At 37.7% G+C, this 14,645-nt stretch overlaps 1 protein-coding gene across 1 annotated transcript in view; it reads left to right on the top strand.

The window, feature by feature from the left end:
- Positions 1–1,280: 1,280 nt before the first annotated feature.
- Positions 1,281–14,645, top strand: part of ddb1 (damage-specific DNA binding protein 1) — a 57,161-nt gene continuing 43,796 nt past the window's right edge. The window contains exons 1-7 of the mRNA XM_052029244.1: positions 1,281–1,563; positions 5,544–5,692; positions 7,375–7,491; positions 7,683–7,904; positions 9,298–9,412; positions 10,593–10,690; positions 12,453–12,611. Of these exons, the coding sequence (XP_051885204.1) occupies positions 1,503–1,563; positions 5,544–5,692; positions 7,375–7,491; positions 7,683–7,904; positions 9,298–9,412; positions 10,593–10,690; positions 12,453–12,611 (921 nt within the window). The 5' untranslated portion in view covers positions 1,281–1,502. The remainder of the gene's footprint in view (positions 1,564–5,543; positions 5,693–7,374; positions 7,492–7,682; positions 7,905–9,297; positions 9,413–10,592; positions 10,691–12,452; positions 12,612–14,645) is intronic.

Below are 14,645 nucleotides of genomic sequence, written 5' to 3' on the forward strand. Positions count from 1 at the left end.
GAAAGTTATTTTGTATTTGTTTGCCTGCTCCTCTGTATTAACTATAATCCTAACTGTATGTCACCTCGATTTTTATAATTAGGCTTCCAATATCCCCGGTCACAATAACTTATGTAAATTGTTAACCACACTGGTCCCAGCATCAATGTTTAAGGACCACCACTTGCCACATAATACAAATCTGAGTAAATACCTTTAACCACTATTCTCTGTTCTTCTGTTTTGTACATATACATTCTTACTTTAGATATGAATTTACTTTACATTCCCTCATTAAAGACCTTTTGAAAAGATAAACGTGTTACATCTAGAACATTTTCCTGTTTTTCATTTCTCTTACTTAAAAGCATTAATTATTGTTGGTCATGAACACACTTCCCTTTTGTAATTCATGCTCATGTTTCTTTTTGTAGATTTAGCTTTTAGAGTTCTTTCTATTCCAGCTGTAATATTCCATTGTTTTTCATATCATAGATTTTTATGCAGCCCTTTTGTTCCTACTACATTGGTTTCACAGTCTGTATTAATGCTCCCAGTTCATTTTATTTTGAATATTGTGTATGGATAATTTAATTCATTTTTAATGATTGTTTCTTTTATTTTGCATTTAATTGTCCTTTTATTCACTTTTCAGTTATATGTATTCAAACATTTATATTACCTATGTTTCTTTCCTTTTAAGGTCCTCCCCGGGTTACGAATGTCGGATTTAGAAACACGCCGTTATGTACAAACGAGTGTTTGGGAGATTGGCGGGATGGATGGGGATTGGTTTGCTGGCTGCAGGAATAATCCGCCCATTTAGCTTGTTTATATCCCCCTGAAGACTCGCCGACTCACAATCCCATCGAGTTTTGTACCATTTGCAAATATAACACTTAGTCCTCAACCAAACTGATGTAGATTGTGACTAGCTTAGGCCTGCAGTATCCCACCAGGTACAGTCCACCAACCTGTTTATTTTAACTTTTTGCTTTCTATCAATCAAATTCTCAATCCATGCCAGTACATTACTCCCAATTCCATGTATTCTAAACCTTGTTGACCAACCTCCTCTGTGGGACTCTGTCGAAAGTCTTCGGAAAAATCTAAGTGCATTGTATCCATTGGTTCCTTATTTATTCCACCCATCTGCTCAAAGTACTGATAATTATGTTGTCCCTTTCATCTTGAATCTGTTCAATCCTACTATTCTTCTCTCCGTGTTCAGTTATTACATCGAATATTTTCCCTTCTGCCTTCTAAAAGTTTCCCTTCTAAAATACTGGACTTTTTCGAGTGCAAACCATCAGTGACTTCAGGTCATCTGAGAGTCGCCGAGCACTTGTCTGTTTATGCCCCGATCAATGATGGCGGCTGTGAGCGGGCGAGGCCGCAGTGTTGTTGCTGCCCCCGACACGTGATGCGGGCGGCGGGAGCGCGAAGCCGGACGAGCCCGTGGGGGGAGCGCGATTAAGCGAGTTTGGCTGCAAAGCTGCACTGCTTCGGCACAGGCCGCCATCATGTCCTACAACTATGTTGTGACAGCGCAGAAACCGACTGCGGTGAATGCCTGCATTACTGGTAAATATTCTCAACGTGAAAGGAAACTCGGGCTTCTCTTTTGCTCTGCCCGGCAAAGAAAGAAGGGGTTTAAGAAACGGTGGGTTTGGGCTGGCAGGATCAGGCCTCAAATAGGGCCTAGTCACAACATCCAATACACGTAAGAGGGAGACGCTGCAGCTACCTACGAAGCAATCAGGAAATGCACAATTCCCCTTTAATTGATTCATTACTTTATATTTATGGAATTATCATTTAATTGCAAATAAAGCTAATGTTAAATGAGTAGTCACTGCGTTCCAAGGTGGTAGGCAAACTAGTTTATGTATTATTTTGTTTTAAATAAATGTCTGTTTAAGTAACTACTTGTTGGAGAAAATCATAGCCTGCAGGTCAGTTGTGATATAAAAAATTCTTCATGTGAAAATAAGACCACATCGCTTCACTTGAAAATAATGGTTTCTTTGATTTTCTTGTTTGAGAGGAAATTGAATGAACTATTCGATTAGATGGCTGTGTTAGTTATAAGATAACTTTCCAAATATAACTCAAAAATATTGTGCAGAGTTGTAACAGTTAACAACAAACAATAATGGTCCAAGAGAATTAATATCTTACATTGTTGAATTTTGATTAAAACTGAAAAGTTAGATATATGATAAGTTTAAAGTTGCAGTAGGCAGTTTTGTTTTAGAATGGAGAATGAAATAAATGGAGTGACAAATGGGAAGACAATGCAAGACAAAAGGATGTTGAAATGGGAAAAGTAAAGTGAGTGGTTCCAGATGAAGATAAATGGAAACTGGAGCATTATCTGAAATTATTAACCCAACAGTGAGTTTGGAAGGGTAATGTTTTTGTGGTTATGTGAAATTAGAAAAGGTGTGAGAGCAGAAGTGTGTAAAATTGAACTAATTGCTTGAATGTCCAGTCAACTGTACTAAAAGTGGTACTTGGTTGAGGAAAAGGAAGTGTTTTTGACAAGTTATTTGTTCAGTGTGTAATAGTGATCCCAAAGTCCTTGTCATTTTGATACTATAATCTCTTTGGAGTCCAACATTGTTTCAGTGAAACTCAGTATAACCTGGAGAAACAGCACCTTTCCTCATGATAAAGCACATTATAGCCTCTGGCACCATACTGAGTTCAGAAATTCTGTTATTTACATTTGTGCATTTCTGGACCATTCTTTCGTCATCTTGATCCATTATCTTTCCCTTCTGTTTTGAACTATCTGCTTTTGTAATTTAACCCCTTTTGCTGAATACTCTCATAAGCCTTTGCTCTCTCCAGCTTCTCTTTCTCCTCTCCATTTCTCTAATATTTTTGAGTTCTGACAATTGGCCATCACATGAGTTGTTAAGTCCATTTCTTTCTCTGCATTTCTAACCTGATGAATAGTTTTAACATTAAGCTTTTACTTTAGCTTCCCAGTATCTGTATTATTTTGCTTTCATAACATGTCGCTTGTCAATCATAAAAGCAGACAAAATTTGGCACCTAGAAAGTCAGCAGATGTTAAGGCATATAACCAAAAGCTTGATCAAAGTGGTAAATTTTGAGGAATGTATTAAAAGGAAAATAGAGAATTCTGGAGCTTAGGCAGAATGAGCTGAAGGCAAAGTTTTCCAATAATAAAACTTTAACTGATCAAGAGGTCAAAATTGGATGAGAGCAGACATCAAAGGATTGTAATTGGAGGGATGTAAGGAGAGCATGATCTTGTAAGTAAAATTAGGAAGTGGATGGCAGATTGTGGAAGCTTCAGTTATAGCAGTGATGTACATTTGGAAATTGATCATTCATCAAATATGACACTAAGGTTCCAAGAAGTGTGGATTAGTCTCAGTTGCTGGAGAATGGGGACTGGAGTCAGTGACTAGGGATTGGAGCTTGTTGCAGGGACTGATGTTGATGTTGGAGGGATTTTCAGGTTTTCCATTACTGGACATTGGAGAAACTTTTTGGCAACTTTATGGCAGTTGAGTCATGAGAGGTGCTGGTGAGGTAGAACTTAACATCATCAGCTTACATGTGTTTTCAAGAGAAGTTGCTGACTGGCGTGTAAATCAGAAATACAGACCCAAGGATGGGTCCTCAGTGGACTTCAGAGGTAAGACTATGGGAGTAGTAAGAGAAATCATTGCAGATGACATTCCACTAATGACTGGATGGATAAAAATGTGAGCAGGTGAATGTGGTCCTGTCTCTCTGGAGGATAGTGGAGGGATGTTAGACCATAGTTGGTAACAGTGCCAAAGGCTGCAGACAAGTTAAGAAGGATGAGGAGAGATAGATAGTCTTTGTCACCATAAGACAGATGTAATTTGCTACATTGATCTTGATATAGACTTTTCGGTACTTTGACACAGTTATAAGTCTGTTTGGAGGGATTCAGATAGGGAGTTTTTGGAAGGATGGGCAGAATCCTAGGAGGTGACTGTGTGGAACTTTGGAGAGAAAAGTGAGGTTAAAAATGGCTGGAAGTTTGCCCGAAAGGAGTTGAGAGTTGCATTTTTTTTGAGGAGACAATGTAATGACAGCTGATTTGAAAGAGGGTGGGAAACCCTCTGATGATAGAGAAATGTTAACAAAATTAACCAACATGAGAGGCTTGAAGGGAAATTGGTATTTGATTTAGTGGGGATAAGGTGAGGGAACAAGAAGTGGATCTCATGGACAAATAAGCTCAGTGAGGGGAGATGGGAGAGAAATTAGAAAGTTTAGAGGAGGAGTAATTTATAGAGTTTGGCTTGGTGGACTAGTGGAAGGGAATTAAATGGCAAGGGCACCTTTTCTGCTGGTCTCAATCTTATTGATAAAAAGTCCTTTGCACTTGTAGGTTAAGGTGGCAAAGGATTTTAAAACAGTACTAAAGCCAGGAATTATTTTTGCATTGCATGTTGATGCTGAAAGAATGAGTAGTTTTGGCAGATGGGTACAGTGGCTGAGTGCTTTCTGTGAATGTCCAACAATTGAATGCCAAACCACTTGAAGTCTGCATCCTTGGTACTAAAGGAATGGAGATGAGGGCTGTACTGGTATATGATGTAGGTTTTGATGGAGTCCAGGGCAAAGATGAGAGAGTGTTTGAGCAGAGAGCTGCAGAAATCTTGTGAATAGCTCAAAAGAAAGTTAACTGGGATTCTGGAAGTGCAGTAATGCAGATTGAAAGTCTTCTACAAAGTATTTTTATTGCAACAAAAGCAGGGCTGCAGCAAACCAACATCTGTCCTGACAGTTTATTTCCCAATTTTCTTCACTTCTGAATATGCTCACTGTAGATTAGTTCCATGGATAGCAGCATCTTGTCAAACCCCACTTGACTGATTACAGAATAAATGTCAGCAGGCTCTTGGATCTCATGACATTCAGGGGAGGGTTGTTGGAAATGTTATTGGGTAGTGCAGAGAAGTGGAATCCTGGATTTGTTAAAGCTTTTGCTTTGAGGATTGTCCTTTTATTCCTCCAGTGCCTATTTTCACTTCTGTAGGACACTTGGAACTATTTATTTCATTGAAGGTACTCCTTGAATGGCATGGCAGCATTTATTTAGATCTCCATCATAGTTGGACTTCAATACTTTGAGTTTATTAAAGATATCTTCAGTAAATTTATATGGCCAGTCTTTAATTATTTATTTCCAAATAGATGATGTAATAATAGCTTTTTGAAGATTCTTGAAAGTTTTTCACACGTGTTATGCTAGTATCTGAAAAATGATCCTCGGACTCCTGTACCTTTTCCCATTCCTCCAAATTAAAATTCTTTGAAAAATTTCTTTCGATCTACAACAAATCAATTTTAGTTTGGAAGAATTGAATACAAACATATGGTGATTGCTTGGTCAGAATTCCTGAATCTCCCTGTTCAACAGCACTGTGGTTGTTCACTTCACCAAATGAATTTCAGCAGTTTAAGTAGATCCATTGTCATTAGATTCACAGTGTCCAAACCTATGTTGAAAAAAAAATTGATCTAAATATTTTTTTTTGCTGCAGGTCATTTCACCTCAGCCGATGATTTGAATCTGTTGATTGCCAAGAACACAAGGTTGGAGATTTATGTGGTGACTCCAGAAGGTTTGCGCCCTGTTAAAGAAGTAGGCATGTATGGCAAGATAGCTGTAATGGAGCTCTTCCGACCAAAGGTATGGTATTCAGTGATGCATTAGGCACGATTAGTAATTTGCTGATATGTGTAACATATATATCTTTATATATTTTGTACTGATTCTTTCTCAATCCATTCTCACTTCTTGAAAGTGCTGGGTACCCTCTGGTATCTTACTTGATTCAGGACTTGTTTGAATATCTTGATGTGCATAGAGTTAAACAGCATGGAAACAGGCCCTTTGTTCCAGCTAGTCCACGCCAACCCAAATGTCTTCCTGAGCTGGTCCCATTTGCCTGTATTTGGCCCATATCCCTTTAATCCTTTTGAATCCCTGTATCATGCCTTGAAATGAAATAAGTGGTGTACAATAGTGCTGATGCCTCAACTTTTTACAATTTATATAAATGACTTGGAATGAAGACAGCAAAGTATGTTTGTTAACTTTGCTGATAACGCAAAGCTGAGTAGGAAAGTAAGTTATGGAGAAGATATCGACAAAGGAATATGGATTGGTTTAGTAAGTGGACAAAGATCTGGCAGATCTGGGGAAATTGTCCATTTTGGCGAGAACACTTTTTTAAAAAAAGCATTTTACCTTAAAGGTGAGACTTTGCAGAGCTCTGAGATGCAGAGTGATCAGGGTATCCTAGGGTGTCCTTATATGCAGGTACAGCAACCAATTAAGAAGACTAATTTATAAATGTTTATAGCTAGGGGAATTGAATACAAAAGTTGGGAGGCTGTGTTTTGATTACATAAGTAATTATTGAGACCTTGTTTGGTGTACTAATATGGTTTCCTTATTTAGGAAATTATATTAATGCATTGGAAGCAGATCACAGATTTCCTAGACTGATATCTGAGAAGGTGGATGAACAGGCTAGGCTTGTATCTGCTGAGTTTAGAAGAGTGAGATAGTACTTGAAGTCCTTCTCAATGGTATTTACTTTTTGTGGGAGAATCCAGATCTAACAGACACTGTTTAAAAATAAGTGGTCATCCACTTAAGACAAAGCTGAGGCACAATTTTTTTCTGAATATCCTGTATCTTTGGAACTCTCTTCCACACAGGTCAGTGGAAACAAAGATTTCAAACATTTTCAGTGCAGAAGTAAGTAGATTCTTGATCAACAAGGGGGTGAAAGGTTACAGTGGGTGGAATGTAGAGTTGAGATTATAGTCAGAGCAGCCATGACCTTATTAAATGTTGGAGTGTTCTCAAGGGGCCTGTTTCTGATCATAGTTCGTATGTTTGTTTAATAAGAAATATTGGTAGGTCATACCATAACAACTTGGTCCAAAACTGATGGTGAAATGCTTCCTTCTTGCTGGAGACACGGAATAGTGATCAGGAGTGGGAGCGCCAGCTGATTTTTTTTTCCTTTCTCTCCCCCATCTCTACCAGTTTTTAATGATGAAGTTGCTTGCACTGCTTCATTGATATCCCCATTGAAGTTGACAAACGTGGGATCTCAGATTTGCCAATGGGTACAACCCCAAACCCTTACAAACTGCTAGATAAATGCAGTCAATTGTATACATAAGTTTTTAAGTGTATAGTTTCCTCCTGTTGTATATCTCTTGGTACTTGCAACTTAAAATGTATTGGCATCTGGGCAGATTTTCTGCTCCCTTCCTGAAGAATGTCCGTTTTGTTCACTGGTAAATGGAGAGAATATTTATTGGATATACAATTTTCTATTTTTCTTCAAACAGGGAGAAGGTAAGGACCTGCTTTTCATTCTGACTGCAAAGTACAATGCCTGCATTTTGGAATATAAACAGAATGGAGAAAACATTGATATCATCACAAGGGCCCATGGAAATGTACAGGTAAATTGAACTTCTATTCAACACAGTCAGTTAATCAGAGCATATGTGACATTTCTAGTTGATGACTTTTTAATCTGAACTTTCTGTACCGCCTGTGCTAGATGTTTTAATAATCCACTTTAGCTGCCTGTACGCAACTTCTGGTTTTCAGTCGACAAAGGATACAAACCTCCCTTTCATGTTGTTTTCAGGATCGTATTGGCCGCCCTTCTGAGACAGGAATAATAGGTATTGTGGACCCTGAGTGTCGCATGATAGGTCTCAGACTATACGATGGGCTCTTCAAGGTGATCCCATTAGACAGAGACAACAAAGAGTTGAAGGCATTTAATATCCGTCTGGAAGAGCTTCATGTAATTGATGTGAAGTTTCTGTATGGCTGTCAGGTCCCAACCATTTGCTTTGTCTATCAGGTAAGAAATTAGAACTTGATATGACATAGAGATTCAGTAAGTTTGATGAGTCTTTTACCTCTATTCCAGAAAGGAAGCATAACACAACAGGTTTACTGGCATATGTGAGTAACTTTTTATATAAAGATATAGGAAAGTTGTAAAAAGGAAAATTTGCAAGGCAGATAAATAGGCAATAAGTATTCTATCTTTGTCCCCATTAGTCATAGACTGGCTTTTGTGGCCACTAGCAAAGTAGCTGACCTTGAAGAAGAGTCCAAAACAATATACCAATGTCTGGTGTGGACTTCTTTTATCAAATTAGTTTTTATCTGTGGCTGTTTTTGAGGATCCCTGTCAATCTGTAATCAAGCTGGCTGAGCAGCCAACTACTTCTCACGGACAGCAAATCAGGAAGTAAAGAGCATGATTTTCAGTCAGCGTGCTAAATATTTCGTATAGTCTGAAATGAAGATTAAACTGTTGGAGATTAATGTAACTGAAATATAAATTTCTGTAAAAAGTAAAAATAGCATATATTTAGAAATGATAATGACATTTTTGATATAATTACAAGCTAGGCATTTACATCTAGTTTATAAGGGCCAAAGAGATTAGTGCATAATTAAAATCTCATTTACACCTCAAAGTAAAACATTAACATTTTATAATAATAATAGTAGTTTGTAAATATTCTGTCAAATCACTGATTACTGAAAATTTGCTGAGATAAACTTCAAAACAGCACAGCCTGCTGAGAAGCAGGGAATCACTCAGGACAACTTTTAGATTCTTATGGTTAGTTGTGAATGTGCATACTCCTATTGTAGCTCTTAACATTCACCATCATTGCATTGTGAAATGTAAGTTTTCTCATAACTACAGCTGCAAACTCTGCAACAATAAGGGAATCCTCAGGAAGGCCCCAGCACAAAACTGCTCATAATTTAACCCTGGTTGACAGTCGTACACTGATGGTTAGATGGAAAAAGAACAAAAAATCTGTCTTGTAGGTCTTGTAAAAACTGCTGTCCTTAGGTTGAGGTGAGGAATGTCATTGCAGCAGAATATTGCACTTTGCCTTTGTCCAGTTTGAGCTATACTTGAGGTTTAATGGAGAAGTTTGATGCTTGTATCAGATTCATTTTATGGACTCTTCATTTTCTGATTCAATATCCCACTGTGCTTCACAAAAGATGAACAATATTCTCATCCATTTGATCTTAATGGTACCACAGGACTGCAGTGTGTTTTATTTCCTGAGGTTACTCCCTACCTATGTTTTTAAAATTGTGGTGCATCAGTGTGAGATAAACAGTTGAACTCGCTTTCAGGCTTTGGAACATGTTTAATGGGGACTTGCCAACTTATCACTGCATTGTAAGCCTCCACTTTAAGTTTTTCTCTTTTTTAGGATCCTCAGGGCCGCCACGTAAAAACATATGAAGTATCTTTGAGAGAAAAAGAATTCAACAAGGGACCCTGGAAGCAGGAAAATGTGGAAGCTGAAGCATCAATGGTCATTGCAGGTTGATATCTCCATTTTTTTTAAACAAGACAGTGATGAGGAGTTATCCAGTTTAACCACTGATATCAAGGAGATTTTGTAAAAAAAAAGCACTGTGGTTGATTTTGATTTGGCAGTGTAGTGAATCAGTTGGGGACAACTGCAAAAAGGCGCACTGTCTAAATTAACACTTCCTGCACAAACAATAATTTTGCGTTTACTGTCTTTTGGTCTGTTTGCACATAGGAAGTGACACATTTCTTTGGTTCCAAAGTGCAGGCAGCCATGAGATGCATCAAGTAGGTGATCACTTTTCATATTGGAGTCTCAGCAAATTGTATTTTACAACAAAGTTTGATTTTTTTCATTTTGACTGAATTATATGCTCCAATGCTTTCTCGTAGTGGTCACCAAATAGTTGGTCACAGCAGTCCTGGTTGACTCTTTTCCCTTTATCAGCTGGTTGAAACAGCTCAATTTTTGCCAGGCTGAGATGGGTAAACACAAATGATCAGGATTGAATATGATATCCTTCCAATCCATAGGCGTATTAAATCAGAAGGTGCTTTCAACGTCAAAGCTCTTATAATCAAAAGTGGCTCTGACTCAGTTGATAACACTCTGGCCTTTGAATTGGTTTCATGTGTCACTCCAGAGAATCAAGCACACAAATCTAGGCTGACACCTCAGTGCATGACTGAAGGATGCACTGTCTTTCAAAAGTGATATGAAACCAAAGCCTAAGCTGCTTTTTGAAGTGGATGTGAAAAATACCCTGGCACTATTTTGAGGAGGAATATGGACTCTGTATGGTGCTCTGGCCAATATTTATAAATTCTTTAAAGTCATGAAGACATATTATCACATTGGTTTTTGTGAAAGCTAACTCCACAATTTGGCTGCCGTGTTTCTTGCAGTGGAACTACATTTAAAGTATTTCAAGTGCTTTAAGAAGTCCTGAAAGGGATGTGGAAAATGGTACATAAATACATCTTTCTTTCTTCCTTCCAGCTGCTTAAGGAGAGGTTTTCTAGAGTTTCTCTGTATTTCAGAGGTTGTTTAATTTTCCTTAAAAGCTGATTATGCTTCCTCACCGGGATCCCTCAGTGGTTAAATTAAACCAGACTATTTTTAACAAAAGTAGAAATGCAAAGTACAGTTGCATACCCATTATATTTGGTATAGATATGATTTTTGTTCAGTTCCAGAACCATTTGGAGGAGCGCTGATCATAGGTCAAGAATCCATCACATACCACAACGGAGACAAATACCTGGCAATTGCACCACCAGCTATCAAGGTAGGAAATATCAGCAGGAATTATAGAAATTCTATGTGAAGTAATGGAAGACCCTTGGAAAACACAGTTGGTGATGTGTTTGGATTCTTTGATTTCTTTCGTATGGTTTAATTTATCTTACTCACTCTGTTTCCAGGTTTCATTCAATGTTGCACATTTGCCATTTCTTTAGAGTTTCTTTCATTAAAAAAAACTCAGTAGGAAAGAGAACAGTGTTTCTGGCTGACTTTTCATTGTAGCAAAGTTGTTTGGCATCAATATTTTCTTGTTACCTGTCAGAACATATGTCTTTAGGAGTTTTGCAAAGATATTTGATCTTCATCTCTATATTTACTCCTTTTGTAGCCACGCTATGAAGAAAGGCAATATGATTTTCAGTGTTGAGCTAAAATGGAACATATCCAGAGATGCCAGGCTTGTCTCTTGCTTATTTGCTGCCCATTCCAATCCTGAACAAGAAAACATTGTTCTTGTGGTAGTGCATAGTCTGATCTTGGGGGTTTCTAACACCAAGGCTTCTGGTTTAGTTCTCAGTTTTGAATTGTTCATTTAGTTTACTCAAAGTACAATTACCTTTAAGTCAGAATGTTTTAGATTCAAGGCACTTTGAAAAGATTTGAAAACAAGATCTATGTTGACTTTCTATTCCATATTAAAAATGTATTGCATCGTTTGACGTCCCTTGTATGAAATTCTGCCCAAGTGAGTGTAGAAGAACCCATGGTACTAATGTAAGTGAAAACACTGCTCTCTATTTACACTTCACTAGCAGCATGTGAAACTAATTATCTGATAATTTATCTGGGTTTTTGAGTTTTTTTGTGAAGCACACATTAGCTGTCAAGCCTACATGATAATGTCAACATGGTCATTGATTGTAAAGTACTTTGTCTTGTTGAGAGCATGAAATGTTTTCAACGAATGGAAGTTATGTTTTCTTGACAAGTAGGAGAGCTTTGGGAACAAATGTTGGGTTTTGGGATAAAATTGAAAGACCATTGGAAGAGTTAATGTCAAACATTTCAGGATTTGATTTTGAGGGACTTGACATAGCCATTCATGTCACATCCAGTTGTGAGAAAGACACGGTATTTCTTAAGCATTACTGGGATTAGGAGCATGGATTTAATATGCTCATGTGCTCTGCATTTTCTAGTCCCTAGCTGCCTCTTACTATACCTGAAAAAGAGGAATCCACACAACTTGGAAGTTCTTATAAATTATGATTTAATTTTGTGCTTTTGTATGATGTTAGCTTAATATTTTGCCTTTGGACAAGGAATATAAGACACTTAAATGTAATAAATTATAATTGTAGACATGTATTTTTTACTATTTCTTTTTGAATTATGATAAACCAGCATTATACCTTTCGGATTCTGCCCTCACAAATGCATGTTGTGTCAGAAGAGGATTTTGAACTGCATAAAACTAGGGTGAAGTACTTGGGTTACAAATTTGTCTTCAGTGGGAGTATTGAGAACAATTCGAGGGTTTTGAGTCAAACAGAAGGATTGTGAATAAATAGCTAAAAGCAAAAAAAAACCCTGCAGGTCCTGAAAATCTGAAATAAAATCAATCTGAATTTGGATTAGTTATTGTATAATAAAACAATAACATAGCTCTCACTATTTTCCCTTTAACTAAAAGCTTTTGAATTATAACTGGAAATGAATTGCTGCAAACAAATCTAGTTTCTTAAAAGGTCATGACCTTTGAATGCAAATATCCTTAATTACCTTTTTTTTCCCTTTCTTGCCAGCAAAGCACAATTGTTTGTCATAATCGTGTGGATCCTAATGGTTCACGGTATCTGTTGGGAGATATGGAAGGACGTTTGTTTATGCTGTTACTGGAGAGGGAGGAACAAATGGATGGGAACATCACTGTCAAAGACCTTCGTGTTGAACTGCTAGGAGAGGTTAGCCATACAGAGCTGCCCCTTTTAATGAATGTCTGACTTTATTGAATTCTAATTGCTGATGGTGATGTTAGCAATTTAGCATACTCATTTGACATTGTTACGTTAGCAAAGAAATGTATAATAAATGGGTTAATATTTGCATTAAAGTGCTTTATTTTAACCCCATTCTTTGTACCAGATTGAATAGTTTCAAGTTACCCCACATGATACTCTATCTTGCCATCTTCTTCCCACTTGCTTTACCTATCTATATCTTTTTGGAGATTCTCCGACTCCGACTCCTCCTTACCATTAACTTTTCTACTTAGCCATGTTCCATCCAGAACTTGGATATGTTGCACCTCCTCCTTTCATTTAAGTCACTTATATGGATAGCTGAGAGCTTAGTGCTGTTCTTTGTGGCTCCCCTGTAGTATTTTGGAGAGCTGATAAAAAGATAGCTCTGTGTCTTGGTTTGGGTCAGGTTAAGCATTCATCTACTTGCCAAAAGTATTTTTTATTCTAAACTTTATAGGAAATTAGTATTCTTTTTATCATGCTAATTGTTCTGTTACAATGTGTTTATAGAATTTATTTTTCATTTTTGAAACAAAGTAAGATTGAATCCAACATCACGCCAACTAGTAAATTTATAGGTTCATTTTGTGGTGTAGCATTTGTTGTGACAGTGACCAAATCGCTGCAAAGACTGGAGAATTGGTAGGTGTAGAAGGTCTTTATATAACATGACAAGCAGACAGTCTCTTGGAGACACACTCAGTAGAATCTCCTTGAACTCAGAGTACATCCGTTTTTTATACTCTTTGAGAACAAAGATAATGTCAGGTGATCCAATAAAATTTCATTAGTTACGGTGACAATGTTTACTCTAGTATTCTGTTTGAAAAATGGTATAATTGAAGTACATATTAACAATGGGAGCACATTGTAACTGACAAGACACCTCCATGTTCAAACACCTTTGGGACAAAATAATTCACATGGATGGTCTAAAATCTGAGCACAGAGAACCCAGGCAGTGTTGTGAGGGCTGACTGTCTGGGTACACGCATATCCCAATTATTGATAGAGCAAATATTGCCTCGAACCATGTTTGATGTGCTAAATGACAAAATAATTCAGCTGGTGTCTGATGCCTAGTTTGATGTAGGTCAATTAACATAGCTCCATTGACTTACATTTGGCTGATGACACTAAGTTTGCAGATGACACTAAATTGGTGGTGTCTTTAACAGTAAAGATGGTTATCAAGAATTACAGTGGAATCTTGATCAGTTGGGTAAGCGGGCCAAGGAATGACAAATGGAGTTTAATTCAGATAAGTGTGAGGTGTTGCATTTTGGGATGATAAATCAGGGTAGGACTTTCACAGTGAACAGTAAGGCTTCTAGAAGTGTTGTAGAACATAGGGACCTAGGAGTACTAGTACATGGTTTCCTAAAAGTGGTGTCACACATAGACAGGGTGGTGAAGAAGGCTGTTGGCATGCTGGTCTTCATGAGTCAGGGCACTGAGCATAGAAGCTGGAATATTATATTGCAGTTGTACAAGATGTTGGTGAGGTCACGTTTGGAATATTGTGTTCAGTTTTTGGTCACCCTGCTGTAAGAAAGATGCCATTAAACTGGAACGAGTGAAGAAAAGATTTATGGGATGTTGCCAGGTGTCAAGGGACTGAGTTCTAGTTAGAAGTTGAACAGGCTTGGACTTTATTCATTGGAGCATTGGCGAATGACGGGCAATATTATTGGAGGTGTATAAAATCTTGAGGGGCCTAGATAGGGTGAATGCACTCAGTCTTTTTCGCAGGGTTGTGGAATCGAGAACTAGAAGGCATAGGTTTAAGGTGAGAGGGGAGAGATTTAATAGGAACCTGAGGGGCAACTTTTTCACCCAGAAGGTGGTCCATATATGGAATGAGCAGTCAGGAGAAGTGGTTGAGGCAGGTACATTAACAACATTTGAAAGACACTTGGACAGATACCTGGAAAGGAAAGGTAAAGAGATATGGGCCAAATGTGGGCAAATGGG

This window comes from Pristis pectinata, chromosome 14 (assembly GCF_009764475.1).
Source record: "Pristis pectinata isolate sPriPec2 chromosome 14, sPriPec2.1.pri, whole genome shotgun sequence".
Lineage (NCBI taxonomy): Eukaryota > Metazoa > Chordata > Chondrichthyes > Rhinopristiformes > Pristidae > Pristis > Pristis pectinata.